Below are 12,304 nucleotides of genomic sequence, written 5' to 3' on the forward strand. Positions count from 1 at the left end.
CAAATCAGAAAAACAAATCATTTAGGTGGCAAAGAAATTTTTACAGTGTTTTCCCTCAAAGCTTGATATTTTTGTTCTGGCTTCCACATTAGTGAAAATCTGACATTCAGATCAAGAACTTGAGGATTGGGAGACAGTAGCTAACTCGTTATATAAAATCATCCTTGACACTAAATCATATATGGACTAACTTTTACTGGTAGCAGAAATGTTGCTTTGTCATTCTTAGGATTAAAAGAAGTGCTCACTAACCTATAGAAACTTATCTTCTAAATCCACTGGAGATGAGGTTCCTTCCTCAGAAATACCAAATCACATTTTAAAAGCAAAAGAGCAAAGTTCTTGAAAGTAACATAGAATGTGTAATGAATTCCTAAAAGAAAAGGAAGAAATACTGGTTGAAAGGATAACATTGCGTTATTGTTACTTATTATTATTTCCTGCTTACACAAAGTGTGTCTGAGCAGTTAAGTAGTTTAAGAATTCAATTAGGAAACTCATACAACCAGAAATCAGAGTTTTTCACAGCCATAATGAAACCTCGAACAAACACAAGTACGCTTTCATGTTGCAATCCCATTAAGAAAAAAAAATATCAGAAAGTTATGTTTAAAAAAAAAAGAAAGTTATATTTTCTGGGTTTTGAATAAACTTGCTATTGTATTTCATTTTCATCATAGCCACCAAAATGTTTAATTTGTACTCAAATGTGATCCTTCAGGGAAGTAAGTGTTTTGGGGACAGATTCTACTTTCTCATTCTTTTTTTCCCCCCTCAATAGTTTTACAAATCAATCATTACCAAAACTGACTGCCTGAAGGTTCTTATTACAACAAATGTTCTTGCTGTTATCCTCAAAAGTAGGTATCATGCTGACTTGAATTCTAATTAGGCTTTAAGCTAGAAGAATATTGTATGGTTAATGCATTCAGTGTCAAGACACATTAATCAAAATTATTGGTGATGCCTTTAGCACCCAGGCAAATCAGCACATATTTTCCAAACCCTGTTGTACTAATTTTTGGGCAATGAAAATTGGATGTGTTCGGGGTGATAAATATCATGGAAAGCGTGACTTGGTTTAAGCTGGTATGTTAGACAGGTTAAAAAAATAATATCTTTTACTCCTTAACTGATAATGACATAAAAATAAAACAAATCGTAATAAATGAAAAGCCAGAGAATTTTCTATGGGCAAGAACTAATCAGTTAGGACTTTCTGGCCACCATTCCATTTAACAGATGGTAGTTTCTAGAAGTTTATAGGGAAACAACTGCTGAACCATTTCTATATGAATGAAGCTGTCTCTATATTCTTACCTTGACTAGTAATTCCATCAACATATTTTTGACTCTTCTCACCTATATGAAGGACACCCTTTTTGTATTTGACCAAAAAAAGGTATTAAATGAACTGTCCCAATAGTCATTTGAAGGGTAAAAATACTTTCTATCACATGTATATGTACACGTGCTATGCTTAGTCATCAGTCGTATCTGACTCTTTATGACCCTTTGAACTGCAGCCCACAAGGCTCCTCTGTCCACGGGATTTTCCAGGCAAGAATACTGGAGTGGGTTGCCATGCCCTCCTCCAGAGGATCTTCCCGACCCAGGAATCAAACTGGTGTCTCCTGTGTCTCCTGCATTGCAGGCAGATTCTTTACCCATTGACCCTACTTTCTTGCCATGTATTAAATGTGAGTTTGAAGAAAAATCAGTCAAGATTTTATTATGGAATTCCAGGACATAATGACTTAATGGTAAATTGTTAGATTTCAGAAAGATCGTGTTTTTAAGGAATTTCCTAGCTTTTTCTTACCTTTTTATAATAAAGCCAGATTTTGTTGCCTTCTTAGTTGGTAACGATTATTGTTTGCTTTGTTTAGGGTTTTTTTGTTTTGTTTTTCAGGACTTTTTGGCCAGAATATGTGGAACTTAAGCTATCTCAATAGATTGTTTAAATTTTTTTTTAAAGTGATGGTGAATGAGTTGATCAAAGTGGCTTCAGTCAGAAATCTTATCTTTGCATCATCTTCTTTTATCTTGCAGAGTAAATAGATCCCACCTTCCCATAACTTAGTTATCTTTTGGTTTACTTTATTTCTCTGTGTACATACTGCCAATTTATAGAAGAAAACAGAGATAGGAATTCTAATATTGACACCAGTCAACAGGGGAACATTTTGTTGGATACAAAGAGAAGATAATTTTTCAAATATAGCCCATATTAGTTACTATGACATATGCTCATTGAGCTTTATATTACAAGATCAGTGCTGTGGCTGCTGAAAGGGTTAGCTACAATTAGAAAGCTCAGTGTGAGATCCCTAGGCCCTCCAAATTTGGTTATGTACAAGTACACCTTTGATTTCAGCTGTAGTTATTCTTTGTAGATTTGGTTCTGCATCTTTAAGTACTCCCGCTGTTTAAAGTTCTCATTCAAATTAGCAACCTGTGTCAGATTTTCAGAGATATCTGTTTGCTGCTACTGCTGCTCCCAGTTTATTTCTAGACCTACCGATTGTGCTTTATCATAAATTAATAGCATTTATTCTGCCCAGCCCAAATCCCATTTTACTTGCCAAAACCACAGTCATCCCATTATTCACCTTTTCTACCAGCTCAACACAGGAAGATGTGTTGCCATCTTGGTATTGAGGCCTAGTTTTCAAACTCATTGGTGGTGAGTTAATTAATTGATGTTAAGGTGAAACAAAGGACAAAACTCATGAAACAACTAAAAATCAACATCTAAGATAAGACAAGAAAGTTAAACCAGTTTTGTTTCATTTGAAATTTGATGCTGCATTAATGCCATTTCCAATACCATGTACTTAGCTATTTCTGTTTCTCTGACAACCATTTGATCACTGACAGGCATGTGATTTGGGTAGCAGAATTTGGTGGCCAGCCATTACTTGTGTTTGAGCAATTAAAAGCTTGGATTGTATTAAGGGTTCTGATTAATAGTGTTGTATTTTTTTTTATTTCCAGGCTTTGGTTTAATCACAGCTCTGTATTTATTTTAAGAGTTAGCTATTACATTGTTTATATTTTTCTGTTTGCCAAGAGGGTAGGTCTCATTGGACATTGCCAGGACCAGTGAAGACAAAGCAATAACAAAAACAGCAGATTATCCTGGGTTTAATCGTTATGCACATGGAGGAGGAACAGAACGTTTTAAATGCTTGTTCCTCTGCATTCTTCCCCTCTTCTCTTCCTGCATCTTTCTCCCCACTAGTTGGTTGCCCTCACTCTTTTGATTCACTTCCAATGAGATCAACAACTCCAATATGAGTGGAACTGTTTTACTTTGTTATCTTATTCTCAATGATAACAAAAGTAAAAACCTAAAATGTTATCACACTTGAGGTAGTGAGTGAATAGGTAGAGAGATGAAGGAAATTTTAATATGTATATATATAAATGAGATATATATGTGTATATATTTATGAGTAAAGCAGATTAAAGTGGCTCTGAAGTAATCATGCTCTTAACTTATTCCTATGCTGTTCATTGATGTCTGGTGTTCATAACAAACCAGTGTTTGATGCCTCTGACTTTCCCTTATTTTCTTAGACATTTTTTGGTTGTTAGTGCTTTTAAAACAAAAACAAAAACTTTTTTTAAAAAAGCACTAACACATCATAAACTGAAAAGATTAATATTGTTTCAGAAAAGATCATATTTTATTGTTTTCACTTGAATGGTAGAGCTATTTTAGTTGCTGTTTCCCTTTATGAATCCACATTTCTCTGATAAGAACAGCCAATGTCTGCCCTTTTCAAAGGATCACTGCCTCATGTTCTCATGTTATTCCAACTATGGCCCACTGAAATTATTATTGGGTTTTCTAGTTCAGGTAATTGCCTTGTAGAAAAGTAAAGGAAAAAAACTCTGAATTTAATTGTTTCTTAATTAAAAGTATGATAGGAGCTTAATTCCATTATGGTGCCAATTTCCTCTATTGCATCTCTCCCACACTTTGTCTATTCAGGCAATCTGTGTGAATAACTTCTAATTTAGCAGTATTCTATTTCCTGTTGATTATATGAGAGTAGATATGTAAAAACAGCTCTGTGAATCATCATACAGTTCAATAGAAATAGTTACTTCTCCTGCATGTTGTCCTGAAAAGTTATGAAAACTCACTTTTGTGTAATCTGATTTACTTCCAAAGATGATTTTGCAAAAGCATTTTGTGTTTGAGTCATATTTTAGCTGCTTTCTCCTACCTTCCTTTGACTCAGTCTCCTTCCTTTTCCTGGATAACTAGAATTATGGCTAGAGTGGAATAACCAGTTGCTTATTTTTTTATTTGCATCAAAGTTTTTATAGAATCATAGGTTGTCATAACCTTTCTGTTAGACATTTTAGGAGATTCTAGGACCTTTAAACTCTATATCAATCCTTTCAGAGGCAAGATTTTTTTTAAGGATTATATTATTTAGGGATATTTAACAGGTATGACCATTTTCTCCTTTTCTTTTCTTATAGGAAGAAAAGTCATTCTTAGTAAACCTGTCATTTCTCTACCTTACATGTGTTTGACTTTTCAGTCATAAATGTTCTGGCAGATGGATATTGACTCATAAAATGATTACATAGTCACATGAGAAAATTTAGGGTTACTTCTTGAAAGGAGTTGAAGAAATACTGAATATAACCCCATGACAGGTTGTAAAGAATCAAGAAGTCACTGTGTATATTACTAACTAGCTATGGAGATGTTGTAATAATACTACTAATATTAATAATAATAATGGTAGCTGGCAATTTTTGAGCCTGTGAGGTAAGAGCAACAATAACATTTATCATTCACTTACTTTGTTCTAGAGTTGGTGCTGATTGCTTTGCTCACACTACCTAATAAGTCTTGACTAAGCCACCCCCAAATGACACCACAGTCTTACATTATTTGGCACCTCAGGATTCCAGCTTGCAAAGTCAGGCTTTAACTCAATTCTGTACCTTTGTACCAACAGTTCTCAAAGATTTAACTTCAAAACCCTTTTACACACCCAAAAATTAAGATTTAAAGAGTTTTAATTTGTTTATACCTATTGATTTGTCTGTATTAGAAATTAAAATAGAGAAATTTAAACAGGTCATTATATGTTAATTAAATACCATTTTATGAAATATAGCTGAGTTTTCCAAAACAAACAAAGAATTAGCAGGAATAGTGACATTATTATCTTTTTATTTTGTTTTTTCCAAATCTCTTCAACATCTGGCTTAATCAAAGGTAGCTTGATTCTCTTATCTGCTTCAACTTTCATTCTGCTGCAATTTGTCTTGGTTGAAGCACATGAAGGGAAACCAGCCTCGTATAGATATGTACATGGACAAAGGAAGATTATTTTAATAGTCTTTCTATAAAAGTGTGGATGTTCTTTTTTTTTTTCATTTATTTTTATTAGTTGGAGGCTAATGGATGTTCTTTTTTAATACTACCCCAAGCTCTACAAGTGGTAGTTTCAACTCAAAGGTTAGGTGCAATGCGAAATCTGAAACCATGTCAATGAAACTATCCTACTCTGTACACTAATAAGGGTAAGTGAATAGGCACTCTGAGACCTCGGGTATAAGTCTAGGAAAGTAAGAAGCAGCCCAAGCAGCTTAAGACCATGAGTAGACTTATTTATGCCTTATTTACTTCAATCATTCTTTCAAGCCTGAGACAGGAAAGGGACCAATGATTATTTCCTCCCCATCCTGCTAAGATATAGACTGGATGCCACAATGTCTCTAATGTAATTGAGAGCTCTGGAGTTAAATAATCATAAAACTGTGGTCCTAAAGTTCAGTATGCTATTGCTTCCCTTGAGTAAATTGAAGGAAGAAATGAATGTATTGAGGTGGTGGATGCTTTCTTAGAGTGGCATGAAAAAGTATAACTAATCATACTCAAAGTCTTTAATACTAGTCAGTATTAATAGTGCTAAAATTGTTGAGAGTCCAGTCCTTTGCTAATTTTATATCTTGAAATAACCTGAACATTCTGCTTGAAGGAAATTTCTATCTATTTCACTCAGGAGAACTTAGATTCTGTTTTTAAAAAGGAAGAAAAAACACTTCAGCCACTGAGATCACAAAGCCTTGTTTATTTGTGAATTATGAAATTGCATGCTTCATCTTTTTATAAACTAAACACTGCCTGAATAAGAAAAACATTTTTGCAGCATTTACTCTTTTTTCTTCTCTTTTATTAGTATGCTTCTATGGTGCTTCCATTTGCTTTGCTAGTAGTGAAATCTTTATTTCCACCTGAAGATATATGAGTCTTGTTTACCTTTAAACTTTCCACCTGTTAACTTGCATTATATTTTCATGACAGAAAGTGGTTACTAATAATATACATTGACTTTAATACAGCCTTTTTTCTTGAGGGTGGAAAGGGAAAATTTTTGTACTTGTGTATATCATTTTATTGAGAGAAATATCTTACATGTAAATAAATGTTTCCTAACTTTTTTTGTTGTTGTTTCAAATAAGTTAAACTTTTTTTTACAAGAAGTAGAATGGTTGTCACTGATTTTTCTGAATATAGTTGATTTTCATTTTAGGCTATCACGAGATCCATCCAAGGTTGTTTGTTCAGCTTTTCCTCTCCGTTATGTGTAAGGGTATGGAGACAGGTAGAATAGAGTTATAGAAATTTCACAAACAATAAACCTAGAGCATTAGTTCCCCTACATTTTTTTCCTTAAACTAGTACCACGAGCATCAGAGCTAGAAATAAATCCATTTGAGTTATTCAGCAATGTGATACATTTTGCAGTACTGATATCCTTTTGTTCCCTACCCAATACCAAGGTTTTATATGGCATATATTTTTTAAAAACTCAGTATTTCAAAAATGTTTGATGGCATTCTAACACTTCATATAAAACACCCTCTCTGCATCTTTTTGCTCAGCGCTAAGAAAACAAATGTTGCAATATAGCTACTTTAAAAGAAAATCAAATTTATCAAACAACATTAGCAGAAATAATCCAGTGGGGAAAGACAAATAAGCAAACAAATCCCAGGAAATATGGGAACAGAGTCATTATGTTTTTGTTTTGTTTTGCTTTAAAACATCATTACAGATTTCAAGAAGTTAGAATTTTACATTTGAGCTCATGTTGTTAAGAAGAAAATAAAGCTTTACAGTTTACATGTGAACACTAGTCTCGGGTGTTTACTGGTGCCAAACATATGGTGTTTTTCCAACACTGGTTCTCCAGCTCTGATACTCTGACACCAATTCATGTCCTATTGTGACACTCACTGCTCAGAGTTGGCATCAGATTCCATAGGTTTAAGGGTTCAGTCCCACAAGACTGCCCTCACTTCAGATCCTGGTCCAAGTAACACCCACCTCACGCCCTCCTTACCTGCACTTCCATCTGACTTGGATACAAATTCCAGGGTAGTCACAGCCACCAACTCCCACCCCTATTCAAGTTCGATAATTTGCTACAATAACTTACAGAACTCAGGAAAACACATACTTACCATTGCGGTGTAGGATAAAAGGTGAAAGTGAACAGCCGAATGAAGAGATACAGAGGGTGAAGTCAAAAGGGTCCTTAGTGCAGGAGCCTGTGTCCCTGTGGAGTTGGGGCGTGCCATCCTGCTAGCACATGGATATGTTCACCAGCTCAGAAGCTCTCCAGTCCCCATTGCCTAGGTCATCTTATGGAGGCTGTGTTACGTTGGCATGATTGATTAAAGTCTTGGCCACTGGTGAGTTAACTCAGTCTCCAGTCCTCTCCCCTCTCTGGAGATGGTAAGAGGAGGGGAGAGGTTGAGAGTTCCAACCTTCTTATCACAGCCTGATCCTAAAGCTCTCTAGGGGCCCACAACAGTCACCCCCTTAGCAACAGGTATTTTTAAAAGGAGCTTGTTGTGAGTAACAAAAGATGCTCCTATTTACTCTTCAGTTCAGTCACTCAGTCGTGTCCGACTCTTTTCGACTCCATGGACTGCTGCACGCCAGGCTTCCCTGTCCATCACCATCTCCCGGAGCTTCCTCAAACTCATGTCCATCAAGTCGGTGATGCCATCCACCCATCTCATCCTCTATCCTCCTCCTCCTCCTGCCTTCATTCTTTCCCAGCATCAGGGTTTTTTTCAATGAATCAGTTCTTCACATGAGGTGGCCAAAGTATTGGAGCTTCAGCTTCAGCATCAGTTCTTCCAATAAATATTCAGGACTGATTTCCTTTAGGATTGACTGATTTGATCTCCTTGTGGTTCAAGGGACTATTACTCTTACTATTCAGGAAATTCCAAAGATTAGAAACTAGGAACAAGACCAAATATATTTTTTTATTATACCACACCTGGGTTTCCTCCAGGTAATAGAGAAGAGATTTTGGAGGTATGGCAAGGAGAGATTTTTTTTTTTTTGCTTTTTATGCTGAACATTCTTGAATCTCTTCCCTAGCCACACCCACTGAATCAGTCATGCATTGCTGCCTACCATATAAGTGTCCCAAACTGCTGTGACTTCAAACTACAGTCAACTCACATTTTTGGAGGAATAAGCATCTGAGTGTAGCTCAACTGGGTGCCTCTAGCTCAGTGTCTCCCAGGAAGATGCAGTCCAGCTGTCAGCCAGGGCTGTGATCTCATCTGAAGACTCTAATGGGATGGAGTACCTGCTCCCAAGTTCACACATATGGCCATTGGCCGACCTTGGTCCTCACCTTGGGGACCTGGCTGTAGGGCTACTCACAGCATGGCAGCCTGTTTTCTCCAAAGTAAATTGACTCAAGTGAGAGAGAACAGGAAAGAGCCCTCAAGATGGAAGCTACAGTCTTTTTATAACTTAGTCTCAGAAATGATATCCTATTACATCTTTCATATTCTGCTCATTAGATATGAGTCAGTAAATCCTGTGCACACTCAAGCAGAGGGGTTTTGCAAGGGAATTGAATACCAGCAAGTGGTATCATTGAGGCCCATCTTAGAGGCTGCTTACCACATCCACCCCAACATAATAGACCTGATTTGGTAAATGATAAGAAGCACAAGACAATAGATGAGAAAGAAAATTGTAAAGACATTTATCTGGTTTCTTTGTCACTTTTACTTTTCAGAGCTTCTCCAAAGTTTTGCTCCAAGTGTTGTCACTGATCAAAACCAATTCTAATTAATTTTATAGTTAGTTTCTGGATCTCAGCAAAAGCTGTGTACAATCAAAGAAGTAAAATCCCAGTGAAGTGAAAAGTGAAGTCGCTCAGTCTTGTCTGACTCTGTGACCCCACGGACTATGCAGTCCATGAAATTCTCCAGGCCAGAATAGTGGAGTGGGTTCCTTTCTCCAGGGGATCTTCCCAACCCAGGGATAGAACCCAGGGATCGAACCCAGGTCTCGCACATTGCAGGCAGATTCTTTATCAGCTGAGCCACCGGGAGCAAACAATAGTTCACATATTTACTGTCAAACGTGGTGATCTCATCTGTCCATTTTTTTTAAAAGGGAGAACCAGGTTTCATTGGTCCTCAAGGAGAACCAGGCTTACCAGGGTTACCAGGAACAAAGGTAAGTGGAGTGTTTTCCCCTTCCTTTCTTTCTGAAAAATTTTTGTGACATATTTTTAGTCCATTTTGTTACTCAGGTGAACCAGATAGTTTTGCCTAATAGAGAACTAAATCAGCTTAGCACCCATTCCCAACACTTCTAATAGAAATAGCATATTATTAAAATTAGAGTACTAGGAAATTAATTCCAGAAAGCCTTAGGCAAGGCAACAGGATGGTGGAATACTTTCGTTGTTCCACTTGTCCCCCAGTTGCACCTAAATTGACGTGGTGCTGTTAGTCTTCTGGCCGCATGGAAAAGTGAGGCAATTCTGAGAAGGAGAGGCAGACCTCATTAACTCCAGCTCCTCATTACCCATTTTAAGGCATACTTGTAAATCAAACATTATTACTATTCCCCCATCACTCCCTAGATTTCAAAGGCAAGTACTGATGTCATATAGATTCCTAGTGCCTCATCCTAAAAGGATCCATCCTGGAAAACGTCTGCAGAAAAATTCTGTAATGAAAACCATCTCGTGATCTTCCACATGGCAACCCGAGAGAGGGCCCTGAAAGCAAAATCTGTATGCTGCCATATAAAAAATCATGTTGCTGTGGATACAGTCAGAGCCATGGTTCCCTTTTTATCTACCCGGAAAGACATAAAAAGGTACCGTTCTGAGGATGGAACTTTATTCATGACAGACTCATGAATCAAAGAAAGAGCAAAATTAGATCAAACTACATTTTTTTATTTTTAAACCATAGCAGTCTTCGCCTCAATGTGTATTGCATTCACCAGAAATAAGCCAGGATGATTTCCAAGAGCTCGAGAAATATGTTCCTGGTCTGTTCTGACAGAGGAGTCCTCATTTCCACTGGTCAAGAGAAAATAACTCTAATCCTCGTAAATGGAAACTATGCGTGGCCTAGGGGAGACTGAAATCGATCGAATTTACGCAAAATTGCTCTTTTCTCAGCAAGTTCTTTTTCACATAATGAGCTGACAAGTTTATTAACAAAATATGAGGAATGCCTGCGTTAGCCTGAACAGATTTACACGCAAAATGCACTTTCTTGAATAAAGAGATAGATCAAGAGGATAACGGGCATCCGGTGCTCACGTCAGAACTGTTGTATGACTTGCAGCCTCAGAGTCAGGCAGAGAAAGAGGTGGTTTTGTGGATGAGTGCAAAGAAGTGGGAAACCTGCTCATTGCCAGAGAGGGCCAGGCGTGAATGTGATCTCTAAGTGTTTGCAGCATTTTGTTTGCAAAACAAGGAAAAATAGAAGAAACACAGACAGACCCCTGGAGAGTAGACTTTATCCCTAAATATCTTTTCTTTCGTTCATTTGTTTTAAACTGTTCCATAGTCAAAAAAATTCCAGATGTAGAGCTATAAAGTCAACATTAATTACTGTTCATGAAGAACCTGGGCTGATTTTACAGATCCCATACTTTTATAACAAATATTACTTTGCACTCCCAATAAAAGTAAAGACTGTACTGTAATTGCTTTGTAGTTCCACAAGAAAGGATGTGAATAAGAAATTTATTTAAGAATATTTTGAAGTTATATTTTGGCTAAATTGCCTAACATGAAATTGGTATCATAATGGGAAAATCATGATTATTTAAAAATCTCTTTCAGCCAAATACTAGTCTTTTTCCAGTTGTGTAGAGAGTCTGGATTTGTACCAATAAATTCAGATTTTAAAAAAACTAACAGTGCATATTTTATCCCCAACACAATGAAGAGAGAGCATAATGAAGAAGATGTATAATGGTATCTAAAAACCTGTTTTATGTGCTGCTGTATTCTCAGCATCTGTATCAGGGCCTGCAAGAAAACTACATCAGTCTAAAGAAATAGGATTTTATCATGAATAATTTAGAAAACTTTGAATAATATTGTTTATTCATTAATTCAACACATTTTTTGCCAGACATTTTTCTACTATTTGAGAATGGAGATTAAATGCAACAAAAATAGTTTCTATTGAAGCTTACACTACAATATGTGTGAGAAAGGGATGGAAGGAAAGAAAAAAAAAAAACATGTAATTCCAGAGAATAATAAGCAATTAATTAAGGGCATGATGTTAATAAGTGATTCTAGGTAAACATATATAGACTTTATATACTATAGAGAAATGATTTTCTAAGATTTTTGCTCTCCTCTAACATAAGATTATAGTTACCAGTTTAGAATTCATCTGTAATATATTAAGCAGATAACCAAGCATTTATATATGTAAATTCTATATACCAGTAGAAGCACTTCAGTTTCTAATTCCTGGAAAATTCCTTCTGGAGCATCTTTCCCATATCCTGCATCCAGTCAAGTCCCTTGCTTTTCTTCCAGCCTCTCCATTTTCCTACTCCCTTTTGGTTCATACTGAGAAATTTACTGAGTCTTCCATAGTCCTGGCCCTAATCTATCCCACCTCCCCTATGCCCACAAAGTCTTCCCAAAGTGGGCATGATACAGATAAAGATCTTGGGATTCAAAGCCTTCCATCACCCATAACAGATCCAACCCTATTTTCTTTCCCTTTCCAAGATGAATCCATCCTTTAGTGAGGAGGGTGCCTCCCTCATCCATAAACATGCCATCACCAGAAGTCAAAACTTGTTTGATTATTGAAATCCTACCCATCACATAGGAAGCCAAATACTCTCAACTCTGTGTTCAGACTCTGTAAAACAGAACCATCTTCCTAGAGGGTGATTTGGCAAGATTTTAAAATGTTTTTATTTTTGACACAGACATTTCCCCAC

At 36.4% G+C, this 12,304-nt stretch overlaps 1 protein-coding gene across 1 annotated transcript in view; it reads left to right on the forward strand.

Annotated features, from left to right (window-relative positions):
• COL25A1 (collagen type XXV alpha 1 chain) overlaps positions 1–12,304 on the forward strand; it is a 502,107-nt gene that overhangs the window by 437,140 nt on the left and 52,663 nt on the right. The window contains exon 19 of the mRNA XM_065907544.1: positions 9,479–9,541. Coding sequence (XP_065763616.1) covers positions 9,479–9,541 — 63 coding nt within the window. The remainder of the gene's footprint in view (positions 1–9,478; positions 9,542–12,304) is intronic.

This window comes from Muntiacus reevesi, chromosome 16 (genome assembly GCF_963930625.1).
Source record: "Muntiacus reevesi chromosome 16, mMunRee1.1, whole genome shotgun sequence".
Classification (NCBI taxonomy): Eukaryota; Metazoa; Chordata; class Mammalia; order Artiodactyla; family Cervidae; genus Muntiacus; species Muntiacus reevesi.